General features: G+C 29.7%; 3 protein-coding genes and 1 pseudogene across 3 annotated transcripts; 3 read left to right on the top strand and 1 right to left on the bottom strand.

Moving 5' to 3' along the window:
* Positions 1-387: 387 nt before the first annotated feature.
* Positions 388-1,339, top strand: LOC132925017 (uncharacterized). The gene is made up of 2 exons (XM_060989449.1): positions 388-918; positions 971-1,339. Exons 1-2 carry the CDS (start codon positions 388-390, stop codon positions 1,337-1,339), a joined length of 900 nt encoding a protein of 299 aa, XP_060845432.1.
* Positions 1,340-1,439: 100 nt separating this feature from the next.
* On the top strand, positions 1,440-2,770 carry LOC132925016 (uncharacterized). Its single transcript, XM_060989448.1, has 2 exons — positions 1,440-1,579; positions 1,714-2,770. Exons 1-2 carry the CDS (start codon positions 1,440-1,442, stop codon positions 2,768-2,770), a joined length of 1,197 nt encoding a protein of 398 aa, XP_060845431.1.
* Positions 2,771-6,811: 4,041 nt separating this feature from the next.
* LOC132925015 (uncharacterized) lies at positions 6,812-8,406 on the top strand (annotated as a pseudogene).
* Positions 8,407-8,412: 6 nt separating this feature from the next.
* LOC132927869 (zinc finger MYM-type protein 1-like) lies at positions 8,413-12,133 on the bottom strand. Its single transcript, XM_060992448.1, has 2 exons — positions 11,524-12,133; positions 8,413-11,407 (listed from the first exon to the last, which is right to left on the bottom strand). Exon 2 carries the CDS (start codon positions 11,378-11,380, stop codon positions 8,825-8,827), a length of 2,556 nt encoding a protein of 851 aa, XP_060848431.1. The 5' UTR covers positions 11,381-11,407; positions 11,524-12,133; the 3' UTR covers positions 8,413-8,824.
* Between the last annotated feature and the right edge of the window lie 8,184 nt (positions 12,134-20,317).

The raw sequence follows: 20,317 nt of genomic DNA, 5'->3' as shown, positions 1-20,317 counted from the left end.
TAACTGCTGATGTAGAAAAAATGTACCGGCAGGTGCTGGTATCCGAAGATGACTGTGATTTGCAGCGCATTGTTTATCGTTCGCAGCCTGAAGAACCACTAAGGCATTATAAACTTAAAACAGTCACATATGGTACAAAATTAGCCTCTTTCCTGGCCACACGTTGTCTCCATGAGCTTGGTGCGCTCGTTGAAAATACACCAATAGGCCGAGTCATACGTCAGGATTTCTACGTAGATGATCTTATAAGTGGGGGTGATACTGATGAAGAATGTTTAGCAAGTTCACTCAATCCTTGGTACTGCTGGATTTCCATTGCGAAAATGGTGTTCAAGTTCGTCAACCCTCCTTAACAGCCTTCCACATAATCAAAAGGATCCCAACTTTATGGTAAATATTATTGAAACTGAGGTGTTGAGCATGTTAGGACTTCGATGGCAACCATCTATAGATAGTATTCGGTTTGCAATGAAAGATTGGGCTCCTCCTCAACACATAACTAAGCGCACTCTCCTATCAGATATAAACAGTGTCTATGATCCGCTTGGACTATTGTCATCAATTTTAATCAAAGGCAAGATCTTTATCCAGCAAGTATGGAGTCTTAAAGTAGGTTGGGATGACACTTTATCGGAAGAGATAAGATCAAAATGGTTAAAATTTTATTCAAGTTTGTTTGCACTCAATGAATTGATTATACCAAGACTAGCATTACTAACTGAGTCTGACAGTTATGAACTTCATGGTTTCTGTGACGCATCTCAGCATGCCTACGGTGCTTGCATTTACATTCGGTCTAGTAATCAAAATGGCAATGCAGAAGTTAAGTTATACACGGCTAGATCTCGGGTTGCGCCAATCAAAACCACCACTATTCCTCGTCTTGAGCTGTGCGGCGCATTACTACTATCGGAATTGGTTGCAGAGATCAAAGACGAATTCTCAAATTTAAACATTAAATTGTCTACAGAAAATACACATTCTTTGGACCGATTCAACTATTGTTCTTGCATGGTTACGTAGTCTAAAACCACTTCAAGTTTATGTTGTCAACAGAGTTGCACAGATAAGTGAGCTCTCGTGTGAAGTTCAATGGCGTCATACACCTACAGCTGATAATCCTGCAGACCTCATATCCAGAGGAGTTGATGTTCAAACTATGATCTCATCTGAGCTATGGTGGCATGGGCCAAAGTGGCTCAAGGAAGAAAAGTCCTGTTGGCCTGACACACCAATGTTGCCATTAGAGTTACCAGAACTACGCAAAATCAAATTAATTTTATCAACTACAAATAAAGAACCTTTCTGGGCTATTGCAGAAATGTTCAACTTGGTCTAAATTATTAAGAACAACTGCTTTAGTTCAACGTTTTGTTTTCAATTGCAAGGCTATACGGTTAAACCATGAACAATGCAATGGTTTCGTTTCTGTGGATGAAATGAATAAAGCCCGATACTTTTGGTTAATGCAAGCTCAGACTGAGTCAATGTCAAACGAAATAACAGATTTGCGTTTTGGAAAGATGGTTCATCGTGGTAGTTGCTTTAAGGCTCTAAATCCATTCATTGATAATCAGGGGTTGGTCAGAGTAGGAGGACGACTTGCTTATGCTCCTGGTTAATACAATACAAAGCATCCTATTGTTCTACCATCAAGATCATTGATTACTAAGCTGATTTTTCACTATGAGCATATTCGGCTCATGCATGCAGGACCCCAGGCATTACTTGCCCACGTAGCATTAAATTATTGGCCAATCCGGGACAATTCCGAGCTCGCCCTCAATTTACTACACCATTAATGGCGCCTCTAACTAGTGTATGCGTTACAATTGCTCGACCATTTGCCAATAGTGGAATAGATCTGTGTAGCCCAATATTTGTTCGTAGTGGGCTGAGAAAGATTTCACCGACCAAAAGCTATATTTGTGTGTTTGTCTGCATGGTTACTCGAGCCATACATTTAGAATTATTGTCATCACTGTCTACTGATGATTTCCTGGCTGCACTATCTCGTTTTATGTCGCGGAGAGGTCAATGTAGGGATCTTCACAGTGACAACGACACAAATTTCGTAGGTGCAGACCGTATACTCAAAACATATTTCAAGGCAACTGTAAACAGCAATAAAGTACATGACTTTCTTACAATGCGAGACATAACATGGCACTTCATACCACCAGCTGCCCCACACTTTGGTGGTTTGTGGGAAAGTGCAGTCAAGTCAGCTAAAAGGCATCTCCTTCGAGTGTCAAAAGGAGTGTTGCTAACATTTGATGAAACCAGAACTCTACTATGTCAAATTGAAGCTGCATTGAACTCTCGACCACTTTCTCCACTTTCATTAGACCCAAACGACTTCAATGCACTGACACCAGGTCATTTTTTAATTGGGAGTTCGCTCATGCTACCACCTGAGCCTAATATGTCATCCGTACCACTGAACTGGTTAAAGCGATATCAACTTATGCGACAGCAAATGCAAATATTCTGGAAACGTTGGTCATTAGAATATTTACCACAACTCCAGCGAAGAGGTAAATGGACAAAACCCAATCGAAACTTTTCCATTGGTGATCTTGCAATCTTGCGTGACGACAACATGCCACCTCTGAAGTGGCCATTAGTCCGTGTAACAGCAGTACATTCTGGGAATGATGGTTTCGTAAGGGCAGTGACCGTGCGAAATTCTGTTGGCTCTGAATTTCGACGTCCAGCAATCAAATTATCATTGTTACCTACCGAAAAGGACCATGAGGATAAAGATTAGGGATACTAAAACTGTATTTTTATTTATATTGTTATTATTTTATAATTTATATTATTAGTATTTCATAATTCGTATTTGGGCGGTTTTAGCAGACTCAGATCTAGATTCTATAACAGATCAGTCGTTTGACAAATTAATAGATGAAGTGGTTATAGGTTAGAAAGTATTCATGAAATTTTATTAACTGTATATAGATTTACACCCATAGAGGGAGGATCATTACCAATAGCCAAAATTAATTTTAATGAGGGTTATAATGATGACAATAACAATAATTTGGTGCATCATATTTTTCCATCAAATTTATTGAAAAAGAAAAACGGGACTACTTCGACTTGATTTTCATTATAAATAGTGATAAATTCCATTATGTTTATATTTAATCTTTTTAAAATAATTATGTCTCAAATAAGTGGTCATAAAGAAAGCATTTTATTCTGCAAGAGTTGTTATACAACATTCGACAATCAAAACTGTAAATATAAATTGAACGGGGAGAGGGCATTGCAGCACAAGGCGATATGTGGTTTACATAAGGCGATTTTACCTCTAATATCCACTGTAAATATAATATTTATTTATTTACTTAACGCCAAACGGCAATTTCTAGGGGTGATCTACTTTTCCGCCAAAAACGACCTTTCCGTTTACCGCCAAGTCCGTTTACCGCCAGTACAATAATATATATTTCCTTTTTCCGCCACCACAAATTTCAGTTTCTATATTTTGGTAACCCCTGATTGAAAGAATTAAAATATTATATAGGTAATACGTAAAGTTTATCACAGATAATATGTTCACAATCGTGTGTTTTTCTCCATTAATAGAAAAGAGAAGAAAGATTACGTTCGAAACGCATACGACAATTGGCAATAAAGATAAAGCGTTTCTGGTTTGATCTTTTATACTTGTATAGATTTTACGATACTTACTACATTTTAGTTTATGTTGAAGTTCGTGATAAAAAGAGTACGCTCCGCACAATGGAAAATATAATTGAGAGTAATCGTGGTTAAAAGCAGTTGATTTTAGATAATTTTAAATTTCGAATTGGTTCATATAATAAAGGACTTATTCGTTGGCGGTGTACAACTAAAAACTTTACAGCAAAAGTTTATACAGATGAAAATTATACAATTATTAACAATACAAATACACCACATCACAACCATGGTGAATATTCCAGCCAAGCATTAAAAAAGCAGGTTCTAAATACAGCATGTAAAAAAAAAGCTATTGAAAATGTAAGTACCAGATCTAAAAAAATTATTCTAACTGAAATCGGAAAAAATAGTAATTCATCAGATATAACCATTAACAATATAAATAGAATTAGAAAAAATATTTATGAAAATCGACGCAAAATTATGCCTCAAAACCCTATTAATATAGCTGATGCTCACAACGTACTCAATTCGATTGACGTGAAAACCAAACAAAATGAAAATTTTTTATTGGTCAATGACGAAAAAGAAAATATAATAATATTTTCATGTGAAACAAATCTTAGATTTTTATCAACAGTTGATATTATTTATATGGACGGAACTTTCAATTATAGTGCTCGGTTTTTTTTACAATTTTTTTCGATTCATGGATATTTTAATGGTTACTATGTTCCATTAGTTTTTTGCTTATTACCAAATAAATGTAAACAAATGTATACTTATGTTTTTCGTGCAATAAGCAAAAAGTGTAAGGACTTGGGGTTAAATTTTTTTCCCACCAACATAACTGTGGACTTTGAAAGGGCTATAATTAATGCAGTTTCTGAAATGTGGACGCAAACCATTATTTCAGGATGTCGATTTCACTTAACCCAGTCTTGGTACCGTAAAATACAAGAAATTGGCTTATCAAGTGTGTATAAATACGAGTCATCTGAAATTAGTAAATGGTTACATAATACATTTGGCTTATTATTTCTAAATCCGGAAGATGTAAGTGATTGTTTCATCGACGACTTTATGAGTGAGTGTCCGATTGATGAAAGGCTACACAAGTTTGCTGACTATTTTGTAGAAACATATATTTCTGAAGATTGTATTTATCCTTCAAAGCTTTGGGCACTTGCATCTTCAGAACTTACACGCACAACAAATGCCTGTGAGTCATTTCATGCACATTTTAAAAATAATTTTTATCGACATTCGCCATCTATTTTGCAATGGGTAAATGTTTTAATCGAAGAAGTCCAAACTGACGTTTATTGCAAATTAAGAAGCGTCAGTGAACCAAAAACACCACGAAATCAAATTTTAAAACGACAAAAAAAACCAGTACTTAATTGATCAGTATAAAAGGGGAGAAATATGCCGATATACTTTTGTAAAATCAATAGCTTATAACTATGAGAAATAAATTAAATAAATAAATGTTTGACTGTGATGTTTTTTTGTCGTAATACGTAAAATAGACTTTTTTGTAATAACATTATACAATATTCTATATAACTTTAATTTATAATAATTTTAGTATTAAGTATCACTTGAATGTGTTTTTGTAAAATCATATATTTAATTAAATATTGAATACCTAATTATTTTTTTTATTTTAAAAATCATTACCAATTATTAATAACTCCATTTTTTTACAGGGTAGGGGTTAGCAAAATATAGAAACTGAAATTTATGGTGGCGGAAAAAGGAAATATATATTATTGTACTGGCGGTAAACGGAAAGGTCGATTTTGGTGGAAAACGGTGACGCCCATTTATAGATACATTGTAATAATTAGTAGGTTAACAAGAAATGATAGTAATGAAATAATATACATGGACAACAGTAGTTATAATTATAGACTTAAGTTTAAACTTATACTAAACAGTGTTTAATTATAAAGAGTAAAAGCTAAAGTAAAATAAAATTATAGACGAAAACATACAGTAATAAATAACAATATAGTCAGCTACAGATCAGGAGCTATTAAGTAGGCGGAGCATTCTATATAATGGATTATAATGGGAGTAATTAGTACGGTGAGAGGAGACAAGGCATAGAGAGTGATTTCTAGTGAAATGCACAGGAACGCGGAATGAGATAGAGGACAGAAGGTCCGGGTCATCTATTGAGCCATTAAGGAGAGAGGTGATGAAGGAGAAGTCAGCATCTACACGACGAGAAGCAAGAGTAGGGATATTTAAGGAAGTTCTAACTGATGAGTAATCATTGGGTAGGTGATCAAATTGAGTATAAAAGCGGCATAGGAAAGGAAGCGGTTTTGGACTCGCTCTAAACGTAATTGGTCCTTGGCTAGATATGGGTACCATACAACTGAGCCATATTCTAAGACAGAGCGGACAAGGGAAATTTAGAGGGAACAAAGACATGAAGCGGACGTGAAAGACGTGTTGCGCTTAAAGAACCCCAGAATTTTTAACGCTCTGCCAACAGTAACATCAGTATGGTGTTCAAAAGAAAGATATGAAGTTAGATAGAATCCGAGATCTTTGACAGTGGAAACACGTTCGAGAGTGGAGCTATTAAGAGAATAAGGATGGATTATACAACTTCGTTTTCTATGGAATTACATAACATGACACTTGCTGAGGTTGAGTGTTAGGCCAATACGCTGGGCCCAGAGAAAGAAAGTATGGGATCTGATTGCAGTTGAAGACAGTCAGTCGGAGTTGTAATTTTTGAAAAAATTTTAATATCATCGGCAAATAGAAGAACTGTAGAGGATGAAATGTACCTGTTAATTGAGTTAACGAAAATGATGAATAGAAAAGGACTGAGATGCCCTCCTTGAGTGACCCCAGATGGAGTTATAAATAAGTCAGAGACAACGCCGTGGACTCTTATGAATTGCTTTCTTTGAGTTAAATAAGATTGGAACCATGAGAGTAAAGGATTACCGATACCAAGTGATTCCAATTCAGAGATAAGATGGCTATGAATGACCGTGTCGAAGGCTTTATTAAAGTCCGTGAATACAGCATCAACTTGACAATCAGATTCAAAGCTTTTTAATATGAATGATGTGAAAGATAGGCTGCAAGTGACAGTAGATTTCCCACTATGATGCTCATCCATTAGAATATGGTTAAGACTTCTTTTGATTCAGGAGTAGACGATGGACTCAAACAGTTTAGAGTGAGGTAGGATGGAAATAGGTCTGTAATTAGAAACAAGCGAGGGATCTCCACATTTAAAAACAGGGGTGATAGAACATGTTTTCCAAGTAGCTGGAAAGATACCCTCATCAAGAGATAGCCTAAAGAGTAGGAATAAAGGATAAACAATAGAATTTTGACAATTAAAAAATAAACGTGCTTAAATCCCGTCTGGGCCATTAGAATTGGTGTTTTTTAAAGAGTTGAGTGCAAGTTGAACATCGTCAAGGGTGAAGTGTCAATTAGAAGGAAGTTCATACGGAATAGTATTAATTTTAGAAATATTGACAGGTGGAGAAATAGAGTTGCTATACAACTCGCCGAATCAAGAGGATTATCAACCGTATCACTTTTCCAGCGTAAAGTGGTGGGCACTGTGTTTTTCTGGTTTAAATTTTTAATAGATTTCCAGAAGAGTGAGGAATTGCGATTGAATGAATTTTCGGTATTTCTTATATAAGACTGGTAGTCTATTTTAGATTGGCGCTTGCATTTAGTACTAAGTTCGGAAAAAGTTGAGTAGTCCTAGAGGGACATCGACCACTTATAGTGTGTGTGAGCTCGCTTTTTCTCCATAATAAGATTTTTGAGAGAGGGAGATGTCCACGCAGGGAATTTTGGCAATTTAAAAGTTTTAGTAGGAATAAACAAATCGATAGCATGAAGCAATAGAAATGAAATAGCATTGATATACACTTGTGTTTCATTATACCAAATCACAGCGTCAAATTTTGGTCGCATTTGTAAACTTCGACTAACTACGTCGTGCAAGAATACAGTCTATGATATTATATACAAGAAGTTTTCTTCGAAAGCTACAGATTATGGTAGACAATAAACCACAAGCTATCGTCGCATTGGAAAAACAATTAAAATGTAAGGTTAATCAATGTGGACATATTATTGATGAACATTTTCCTTATTTAGCAGCTACTCCGGGTAAAATATATTATTGTACTCAATTTTAAATATTAATTAAATGAATAATACTAATTTAATTTTTTTAAATATCTATAGACGGCCTTATTAATGATGATTTCATAGTTGAAATTAAATGTCCATTTGGAATACAAAAATAAAAGACACATTTTTAGAAGCTATTAAAGTATTAACAGTAAAAAGGTATGTGATAAGAAGTTAATTTATTATTAAAATATATGGAATCAAAATTTAAAAAATGTAAAACGTTATTATACAATGTAGTTATCGTACTGTTGTCTCAGTGAAAATGGAAAAATGGAATTGAAAGTCGATCATAGTTACTATTATTAAGTTCAAGGACAAATTCAAATGTCAAAACGAAATTTCTGCTATTTCGTTGTTTATTCGGCGAATTGGATAGAAATGCAAACAATTAGTTTCGATGATTCTTTCTGACACAAAAAAATAATTAAAAAGTTAAAAGTGTAAATTAACTTTGATTTTTAGATAATTGAATTTTGATGTAATTATAAAAATATAACAAGTTTTATTTTAAGTTTTTACACAGAAGGCTTACTTCCAGAAATATTCAATCCCTAGCAGACCCGGATTAACACTATCGTAGGCCCTAGGCACAGTTCTTTATTACCCATCATGTGCTAATATACGGTTCTGTAGTGTTCAGTATTTAAATGATTAAGAAACCTAATTTTTGGGAGAGGTAGTGTTTTTCGCAGTGTTTTAAGTCTTTAAAATCAAAAATATTTACAACCTGAAAATCAATTATTAACTTTATAATCATAACTTTATCTAATGACAATTTTAACACATCTAAAAATACATTTTACATTACTCAAAATATATTATTTAAAATTAAACTGCAGGAACCATACAAAACAACTTATTTTATACCATTTTTCATTTTGTTCTTTGTATTTAAATATAAAACAAGATAATTTATTGTAACAATTTAAAAATAACAGTATTATGTAGAATATGTCTTAATATAAATTTATTGTTACAAATGTTTTTTACGATATTTTTTGTTTGCAAATGATTCTATAACTTTTTCGGTATCGATGTCTTGGAGTAATTCGTGTTCAATTGCAAGTACCGATAATGATGATAATTTATCTTGTCCAATAGTTGACCGCTGCCAGTTCTTAACCCTCTTTAAAATTGAAAATGATCTTTCACCTTCGCACGAAGTCCCAAAAATTGATAAATATATCCTAAAAGCAATGTTTACATTTGGAAAACTTGTTACCATTTTGGTATTTATTTGTTTAATTAGCATTTCATTAACAGACATCCCAGTTTCTCGAAAGCTCTTAAAAATCAAAAACTCATTAACAAATGAAGATTCTAAATCGGTTTTATAGGCTTCAACTAAATTATTTGCCTTTATTTTTATTTCTTCATCTTTTAAACTCTCGTTAGTTAAAAAATTAAATCTTTCGTCTAATTTTAAATAAGCTTTTTTTCGTTTTTCCATTTCAACAATCAATTTATCAATTATTACATAAAATGTTTGAGTTTTGAATTTATCTCTAGCACTCATTTGATCAACAGCATCAATTGCATTGCCATCATTTATCGAGACTTTATGTTTACGTTTTCTAGATTCCATTTCAGAATAATCAGACAAACCAGAAACTCTTTTTTTTGCTTTTTCTTCAAATAAATCAAATTCTTCGGCGCTTCTCATTTTTTTAAAACATAATATAAGACTGTTATAGAGGTTAACGACAGTACATATCTCAATACCGGGTGTTTGTAACGATTTGTTTACAATATTAATTTGTTGTAAAATGTCATTCCAAATATTAGACATTAGAACAGTTTCAAGACGATTGAGTTTTTTAACAAGTGACTTAGCTTCATTAACAGCATTAGGAGGTTGTCTTTCTGATAATGAAATATCAATCAAAGCCTGACGGATTTCTTCATAATTAAGTGATAATGCCTTCGTTGCATCACTACGCGCGGACCATCTTGTTTCAGACAGACTTTTAACTACAAAAACAGACTCCTTCATATTTTTTAACATTATAGACCATCTTTGAGGTGATGCTGCCAAAAACGTATAAATTGACTGAACCACACTAAAAAATTTAATGGCTTCAGTACAACATTCAACAGTAACAGATCCTACCAAGTTTAAACTATGTGCAGCACAGGGAACCCACTCGGCCAATTTATTTACTTCACGAAAAAGAGCTTGAACTCCTGAGTATATTCCACTCATATTACTCGCATTGTCGTAAGACTGAGAACGGCAATTTGATATGTCAATATTGTTATCGTTAAGCAATTTAGTCAATACATTAAAAAGATATTTACCATCATGCTGTTCAATAGGAACAAAGCCAAGAAATCTCTCTACGACTTTTCCTTGACCAATGGTGGTGTAACGAATAATGATCGTTAACTGATCGATGTGCGCTATGTCGGGCGTCGAATCAATACTAATACCGAAATATATTGATTCTTTTATTTCAGAAACAATTTTTAAATTTAGAGTAGTAGCAAGAATGTCTATAAATTCGTTGCAAATCGTAGATGACATATATGATATATTTCCTTTGCCAGGATTTCCGAACTTTTTTATATGCTCTTCAAGAAAAGGATCAAAATTAGAAAGAAGTTCAAGGCAACCTAAATAGTTACCATTTTTTGGACAGCCAAATACTTCCGAATCTCCTCTAAAAGCTAATCCTCTAGACGATAAGAACTTAATTACTGCTATAACTCGTCTTAAAACTTGAATCCAATACATTTTTTCTTTATTATACTGATTTATTAATTCCACATCTATTTTTTTACATTTTTGAAGGTCTACCATTTTTTTTATCGAGTTAAAATGGTCATTAGATTGTTCGTGAGTTTCCATTCTAACATTAATATTTTTCCAATCATCAAAACCACTTTCGAATTGATGCACAAGTGTTAATTTATCACTACTTTGCAAATGACGAAAAATTTTACACACATAGCAATACACTGATCCAGTGGATGGCGAATATATCAGCCAGTCTCGATTTACACACTCACCATTTCCTAATGCTCGTGAAAAATATTCCTTTCTGAAATATCTCATTTTTTTACCAAATTGTCTAGCAGATACAGTTAAATCTGCATCCACATTTTGAATAGGAATATTTTCAGAAAAATAAGAAATCAGATCAGCGTTAATTTCCCAATGTGCAGGATCGTTACTAAATTTTAAATTACTAAGGTCGGTCAGATTGGATTTAACTTTATCTGGTATAGATTCAGTTATAACACTTGTAGTTTCGTTTAAGGGAGTTGTCAAATTTGGTTCAGTTTTCTTAGGAGATGAACCTAATAAATTACCTTCAATTTTAGATTCATCTGTCATAATATTTATTAGTTGATTTTTATTTGAAATCTCAATTTGGTTTGTACTTGTACCTGCATTAGAACGATTTTGTGTTATTATGAATTTGCTCATGGACCCCATTTGTTGACTGATGTATAAATCTCGTTTTTCTTTCTTTTTTCTTTTAGTAGAACCACTTTCGTGCATCCTTTTGTACCCATCACCAGACATTTCAATATTACTTCTACTAGTTCTACTCTAATAATGTATACATAAACATTTATAAGAGTATATCAGTATATGATATAATTTTAAATACGATGTTATTTTAATATATTATCTAACGTAAGATATAGATTAAAATTTTAAAGTACCTGTTCAGAGATTGTTCCGTTTAAAGTTCACTATACTGGATTTACAATTGACAATAAACGATATTAATGAATAATGATATTATAATTTATAGTACGGAACTGCGGACTGCTACGAACAAATAACAATATTGACAAGGATTACTTAAGAATAATTAAATGTTGTCTTATCGTTTCGATACGGCGAATGGCGATACCGACCGAACAAGTCCCGCATATAATGTCCACGCGTGTGTGTGTGTGTGTGTGGGTGAGTCCGCGGTCGATAAATATTATTTATATTACGTAAATGATATTATTTTTGTATTATTTCCAAAAATATTCTAAACAGAAATCGTCGTTTCATTCATCATACACAGTCGTTTTCCCGTATACCGTATGCATTTTATCGGTTTATGGTTTATCCAATCTGATTTCATTAAGTGATTATTACGAATTACGATAACGAACATTAAATATAAATATACGAGAAATATTATAAAAAATATTTTATTTGTTGTGCTAACATCTACAAATAGTTAATTAACTTTAAAAAAAAATATTACAGAAAAATCGTAACCAAAAATTTCATTTTCGTAGGCCCTAAAATGTTCGTAGGCCCTAGGCACAGTGCCTATAGTGCCTATTGGGTAATACGGCCCTGATCCCTAGTACGAAAAGAGACTGTTGGTAGATGCAATTTTAGAATTTAGATCATCAACATATTTTGGAAAATATAAAAACAAAAAAATTATAGTAGTAAATGAAAAATAAATAAAACTGTTTCTAAATATATTGACGTGTAATGATAGACAGCTTATAATTTATATATTTATTTTAAATTATTTTAAAACAATAATTACTAGTTAGTAATTACTACAATTATCATTTTATGATATTTTATTTATGTATACCTAATATTCTTTAGATATTATACCTAGGTTTATTATTTTATACGATTTAACGATTTATTATATGATTCTCATTCTCGTATCAAATGTACTTATTATATAATTTTTCAATTAATAATTTAAAAAAAATGAATGTATATTGGTGTAAACTATATAATTAGTCTTATCATATTTTGAATCGGCTTCAATTTCTTTATTTATTATCAATAAATTTAATAAATAAATAATATGTTATAGATGTACTTACTAATTAAAAATAAATACAGTATTTGACTGATTTATGTGAATAATTAGCATAATTAGGCATTTAAATTAATTATTATTAAACTATTATAAGTTGAGTTATATCGTTAGTACATTGATTACGTTTATCACTTTATTCAACAGGCTATTATTTATTCATATGTAACCATGTAGAATATAGGTGTTTTTTTTTTATATCGATTTAAATTTCATAAATTTTTTTACCTATGTGGTTCAGCGTTAATAAAATTAACTAAATCATTAAATTCTCTTCAAGTTAAAAAAAATAATTATTCAAATAGTATTTTTATTAAACAAATTATAATAATTTTATGATGACTTGAGATATTTAATACGGCGTCCAGAATAATAAGACACGAATTATAAAATTCGATATTGGTTTTATGGAAAAATATTATTTGGTCACCAACATTTTTGTTTTGGTAATTACAAAAATTATTTATAAACTACGACCGACAATTAGCATGAATTTGCACGACTACTCCCAAAATTTGCATGACTAAATTTACACCCGCATGACAAAAAATATCGGGCGGTGCTGGAGAGACGTCTCATCAGCACCGCCCATCATGAAAAATTAATAACAATAAATAATTTGACATACCAAAATTTAGCATGCGATTAGCATGAATTGCACGACTGACTCCGAAATTCACACATGTCTGGTTCGCGATTAAAACCGGTTCAACTATTTCACGCGTCTCGCCAGCACCGAGTAAGTCTAAAAAATTTTTATGCCGAAAATCAGTGCATGAATAGCATGAATATTTCTGATGAATTATCTAACAAATATAAAATGTTCAACCTAATAATTAAACAGCAATAGACTTAAAAAAATAAAATACTAACATTAAAGAATAATAAATTAAGTTTAAATAATAATAGAAATATATTATATTATATTTTATATAACAGGTGAGTACATAGATAGCTAACCATTTTTTTTTTATATACAGGTATTTTGTTGTACCTATAATTTAAGAGTTTAGAATTTGTGATATAAAATTATTTATTTATCTGTTGTGAAAAATAATAAAAATCTATTAAAAAATTTATATTCAATAAACAATTAATATTTTATAAACATCTATATTTAATAAACAAAATCTAGTGTATTAAAATCTTAGTCAAATTCTAGTTGAAATCTGTCGTGAAAAAAATCTAGTGAATTAAAAAATTTAAAGTCTCTGTCAATATCTGTTTCTTTAAGTGCACTATAAAATTCTTTTTTTCTCAGCAATCTATTTTCATTTAATTTACTCCAACTATTCGTATACTCGTAAAGGTACACCTCCCTTGTGAATAACGAGCCCCCATATCCCCGGTAAAAACATTTTTGGCTGTCTCGTGGAATTTTTCTAACTCAGGTGTACGAGACTGGAGGCCAAACTTTCCAAGCTCGAGAGCATAAATCAAACGGTAACTATTTATATACTTTGATGAAGATACAAATTTTTAGTTACTGTTTGGAATTACAGATTTTGTTTTTGAATCGTACCCTAGCTCTGTCACGATGAAGTGCGCTTCATAATTACTCAAATTATTATTAAGAAGCACGGTAAAAATTTGGGCTGTATAAATTTATAATTATAATGATACTTGGACTTGGTTGAGAAATAAATCTTGGGAATGAATTAGTTGATGCCATTGTACTTGCGATTCATGGCGTGAAGAATTCCCACTATCTTCTGACGGTGTCTAAATAATACATTTATTGTGTATTTTATTCTCTTAAAATTATAAACTTACTATGGGGCCATATTCGAATTCAATGTTGATTTCATTCCCTGACGAGTCATAATCCGTTTCAGCTGGCAAGCTGACTTCCGACGGAATGCCTTCCAGAATTCTGTTGAATTCTTCCCTGTCAAAAATTATTGATGTACGTTAATAGACATCTAAAAATCGGTTTATGAGTATTTCTAAAAAATAATTTATTGAAAAAAAAAAAATACTTACATTTGTGCAGCGGCGAAGTGTCTGATATATATATATTGATAGCTCAATACATATTTTGTATGAGCAAAATTCAAATATTTACGACATTCGATATTTATCCGTTAAATAATTATTTCTCCTCAAACAATTTTCGATATTTATTGTATTTCAAAAAAGAAATAACTAAATAATTATATTATTATTTTCATTATGCGATACAATTTATTTAGCTGTTTTTGAGTTTTTATAGTCATGAGAAAATTAAATTTTTTTTCTATAAATGTCGATAAAAAATTCCACTTGGTCAAAATTCTTGAAAATTAAAAAATTTCATTCAAAAGTTATTCTTGTATCTGTATAAAAATATTAAAAATATATACCTATTACCTATGCACAATTTTTTTTATAATTATTTGACAAAATGCGTTAGTATCGTAAATATTGTCTTTTTTTATCTATTAATTTTTGAAAATCATTACAAAATTCTTCATAACCATAAGTAGTTCATACTGAAGTAACTATAATATCTAAAATATGTATAATAGCAATTATTTTTTTAAGACATTTTAAATTCCTATTTTGACGAAATTATTTATGTTAACGGCAGTATAAAGTTATAATTAAATATTAGTGATAATTAAACACCGGATTTAATTGATATTGCAACTTATTTGTATCATCAAATAATTCGAATCTGATCAAATATATACACGATTTGTATTAATTACAGTTTTTTTATTTAATTTTATGTTGCAATTTATTGCAATTTTGTATATTTCACGTAATTAAATGTACAAATCAATATTTCTTAACTAATTTTATAATATAAAAATAATAACATTATTATGGATTTTCATTATTGGATAGATTATATGATCTATGTCCTAAGAAGTATAAAGGTGTAATATAAGTATATAATATACGTGGTGATATGGATTTCTATGGGTCATTAATGGTATCTACAACAATAATTTATTATTATTTATTTATAAAATATTTTTATATTTTTTTATAATTAATTTACGTAAACAATTACAGAAAAATGTATGTAAAATTATTATTATTATTATTATTATTATTATTTAGTTTGAGTATTGCTAATTTATTAAGACGACGTTATACCCGCATATGTATTGTCTCTGTCTTACTAATGTAGATCATAGCAAATTTTCGTTCAGCAGAACAAATTTTGTGATGTTATCTTTAATATTAGAGTCAATTTACCTATTATCAAACTTAAAGGTAATAATGTTATATAGAGCATCTCATAGGCTTTTATTTGTATTTTAATTTATAAGCGAGTTACGAGCATTTTAAAGTTTTAATATTTTACATAACCATAACTCACTTAAAAATTAAGATATCAATAAAAGCCTATGAGATGCCCTAGATAATATTCTTACCTTTAAATTTGATAATAGGTAAATTTACTTTAATATTAAAGCTAACATCACAAAATGTGTTCTGTTGAACAAAAATTTGCTATGATCTACATTAGTAAGACAGAGACAACACATGCGGGTATAACGTCCTCTTAATTAGTAAATTAGATGGTAACCCAGAAAAATCATATTTAATTTCATATAAAGAACTAGTGGGTACCAATGAAACTATCTGTCAATTTGTAAATTCTACTTTAAAAATATTTTCCGGTATCGAACAAGAGTATTACTTTTTATTAGTGATGCTGGTACTTATATGGTGAAAGCAGCGAAAATATTAAAAATATTTTATCCAAAATTAATTCATATTCCGTGTTTGACGCATGTAGTTAACAGAGTATTAGAAAAAAATTGTGAATTATATCTAGACAATTATAAATTAATTAACAATGGTATTAATTTATAAATGTTTACAATTTTTAACATTTTATTTATTTATTTTAGGAAAAAATGCCTTCTTAAAAGCTTCATCTAGAATCAACAAATATAGAAAATTATAAATAAATAAAATATTTTAATTATTGAATACTTTCAAAAACTTTTTTATTTTATAATTTGTAAATGTCTATCATGTTTGTAAGAAAATAAATAATAATTAAACATTTTGTAATATTTTAAGAATACATTTTATAATGCAATTTGTACATTTTTTGAAGCAAATATATGATTTTATTATGTAATTATTGTATTATTTTCATTGCAATTTTGGCATATTTTTAGTGATAATTTAAAAACGTTATTCGTGAGATTGTGGGAAAAAGTTTAATATTTTGTATTTTATTTTGTTATGAATTTTATCAAACGTAATAACATGTTTCATTTATTTTAAAATATTATTTATTTATTTATTTTTATTGTACATTTATTCATACTGATATACGGTATTTACAAAGAGATATTATTGAATTTAAGTTATTTAATTTGATATAATATGGTATAAATATATATTATTATTATTATTATGATTAAATACTAATAATATAAAAAAATTAATGCATTTTTTTCGAAGAAAATTATATCAACGTAGGTATACTAAAACCTAATACTTATATCTAATACTAAAACTAAAATAAATGACTAGCTATAAACAAAAATATCACTTGGCGACATAGGCTGATAAACTGTTTCCGCTCAGAATAGTTTTTCGTATATTGGTACAATAATATATTATTGCATTAAAATTTAAACCCATAATAGTGACCTGTTTCAATGTATAGCAGAGTGGTACCCACTTATACCTACCTTTTTTTTAATACCCAAATACTATTTATAAACAGTCCAAACTATCTATAGAAAATGCTAATATAAAACAGTGAAAAAGTTAATACTAACGTCACGGTTACGTAATATTTCGTTTTTTATTAACATTAAAATAAGATAATCAATTTTGTCAATTATGGGTTTTTCTTATTTTTTAGATTCTGAATGGAGGGATTATAGTGTATAAATGTATAATTGATTATACAATTATGTATTGTATTTATTTTTTGTTTTTCATCACCTTTTAGGGCACTCAAAATGATTTGATTTTAAACTTTATAGCGTCAGTTTCTAGTAGCAATAAATTAGATCTATTTGATACTTAAGAGAGTCAAAATTAAAAAAAAAATCAGTACTAAAATTATGATTATTATCTACTAATAATATTAATCACTAAACTATAATTATAAATACTATTACAACAACCTACTGTTGCAATTTATTAATAATTGATAACGGACCAATTAACTAACTAATTACCTGATCATGGCGGCGTGAATATAATATATTATAATATTATATAGCTTGTCGTCACCGGGCTATAGGGCGAGTAGGACAATAGTTCAATTCTAGAACAATCGAGATGTTATCTTTAATAATATGAAGACGTACGTTTCGATTGTTCTAGAATAGTTAAGACTATTATCGTTCATTCTCAGACTGCACTCAACATCGTCCCGTCTTTTGAAAAATCACTTTCAAAACTTTATTACAAATTAGCTAGACATTTACAAAATTAAAACCAAACCTTTGTTCTTTGCAGGCAATTTATCAATACTCAACGGTAAATTTTCAAAAAAAAAATAATAAGTGTACATAAATACATTTATAATATATTATTTACAGTATTAGGTAGGTACGTAATACATTTTTTTTATAGGGGTGTTGGTATTGAATACTTTTGTTTTGTTCCCCCATCCCCACCACCATAATTCCAATAATTCCAATGAATATGCCCTTAAGTACTATTAAAATAATTTAATAACTATCGAAATTTAGTTGGCAAGAATTAATTCAACTCATCGTATTATACTAACTAATTAGTCAAATAGATTACTAGTATCTATACTATAATAATATTAGCAATTTAGCGATATGAATATTTCATAAAATATATATTTAGTGTTCATATAGTAATGTTGGCTGATAGACCGTCCATTCAGAATTTTTTTCATATGCAATGTTTTATCATTGAATTCAAATTTTAAATATACATTAGTACATTACTACATTACAATGACTTACTCATGACAAAATACACTTAACTGCAACTATTGTATAACAGAGCGACTACCTACTTTCCTTGTGGCTCTATCAAATAAGCACTGGTGTATTATACACTAGGTACTGCAGTATAATTTACTATAAATCAAATGTTCATATTTTTTATTTTAAAGTATGATTTTTTCCTTTAAAATGAGAAGAACCATGTATGGTCACACAGATAAAAGCTTTATTGGTTTACTGGCTATACTGCTAGTCCAGTATATAGTCCAGCTTACCCTTGGTTAAAGTATAGTATGTACTAATGTAGCAAACTAAAATGTCTTCAAAATTCATTTTTAAAACTTAAATTGCCAAATGTCGGTCTTATTATATTATTTATATTATAAATTAGAGCGCGGATTTCTATGCAATTGCATATTTTTTTTCCTTTTAATATTTTTGGATTTTTGTTAGTTATCTCCACGAATCATCATAATTTGAAACTAATGGTGATTTTTTTTTTTGTATAATTCTGCATATTTAAATGTTATTTTATATTTTGGCAAAATTCAAAATTGATTGCATATATTGAAGCGAAAATTTAAAAAAATGTATAAAATAATATTTTATCAAGTAGAAAAATGAAAACTAAATTTTATAGTCACTAAATAATAATTTATATATATTTATTTATAAGATATATTATCGATTATTACGACGTAAACTTAATCGCTCTTGCTGTGACAGTCAGTTATCGACATACTACTCGGCACTTGATTACATCATCGTTTGTCGTTTTCCGTAAATCGTGAATATGCCGAAAATAAACGTGTGTCTATCTAAGTTAATGCAGTACTATTAGGCGAAAACGTTTAGCTCAAAGATCTTTATTAAGACCCGATAATACTAAGTTTCTTCAATTATGCCCCAATAACTTCGGTTGACGTCAAACGTTCGTTCTCAGTCTTTAAAAATATGTTAACTGATAGACGTCACAACTTCACAGAAGAAAAACTCGAAATGCATAATATCATTATTCGTTTTAATAATAAATAAAATTTTAAAAATACATTAAGTTGTTCAGAAAACTCAAAAAATTTTTTTTACTAAGTATTTAAGTAATTAATTATTATAAGTTGTTTCATTTGTAAATTTTAAATAAAAAAAAAATTCTTGCATATTTTTTTACATATTTTCATGATTTTTACTGCATATTATATAATGACATATTTCGATACTTTTTAGTGTATACAAATCCGCGCTCTAATATAATATATTTATTATTTAGCTACTAAATACATTTATTGAATTATATTATAAATGTCATTTAAATTTAGGTACTGTTATCTATACAATATACTACGCTATACTTTGCAGTTTGGATAACCACGATGGTTAATATAGGATATCGTATTTTTACACTCGATATGCTAATCGTGCAATGAAAAAAATTATAGATGGTTATGTTAAATTATAAGCTCCGAATTGCAAAACAGTAGTTAAAATTAGTTTAGCCAGTTATCGAAGTACGAATAACCACAACACCTTCCTGTTTTAGTTTTCGAAAATTCCCAGGGATTTAATATACAAATAAAGCATACTAAATAATCTAATTACTGTATATTATAATACAAGAGCTCGCTACAGAGTTGTCTATATTTATATCTAATATTCCAATCAACACGGAAACGGAATTATATCATGTGGTCTAGGTCTTTTTCAACTCGGAAATATGAATTGTTCACCACAATTATAACTAATCGTCATTATGATACGAGTATACTTGATTTTTTTTTA

The sequence above is a fragment of the Rhopalosiphum padi genome, chromosome 3, assembly GCF_020882245.1.
Source record: "Rhopalosiphum padi isolate XX-2018 chromosome 3, ASM2088224v1, whole genome shotgun sequence".
In the NCBI taxonomy this organism is placed as follows: Eukaryota; Metazoa; Arthropoda; class Insecta; order Hemiptera; family Aphididae; genus Rhopalosiphum; species Rhopalosiphum padi.
Note: the sequence above shows the minus strand (reverse complement) of the source record. Positions and strands in the feature narration are given on the sequence as shown.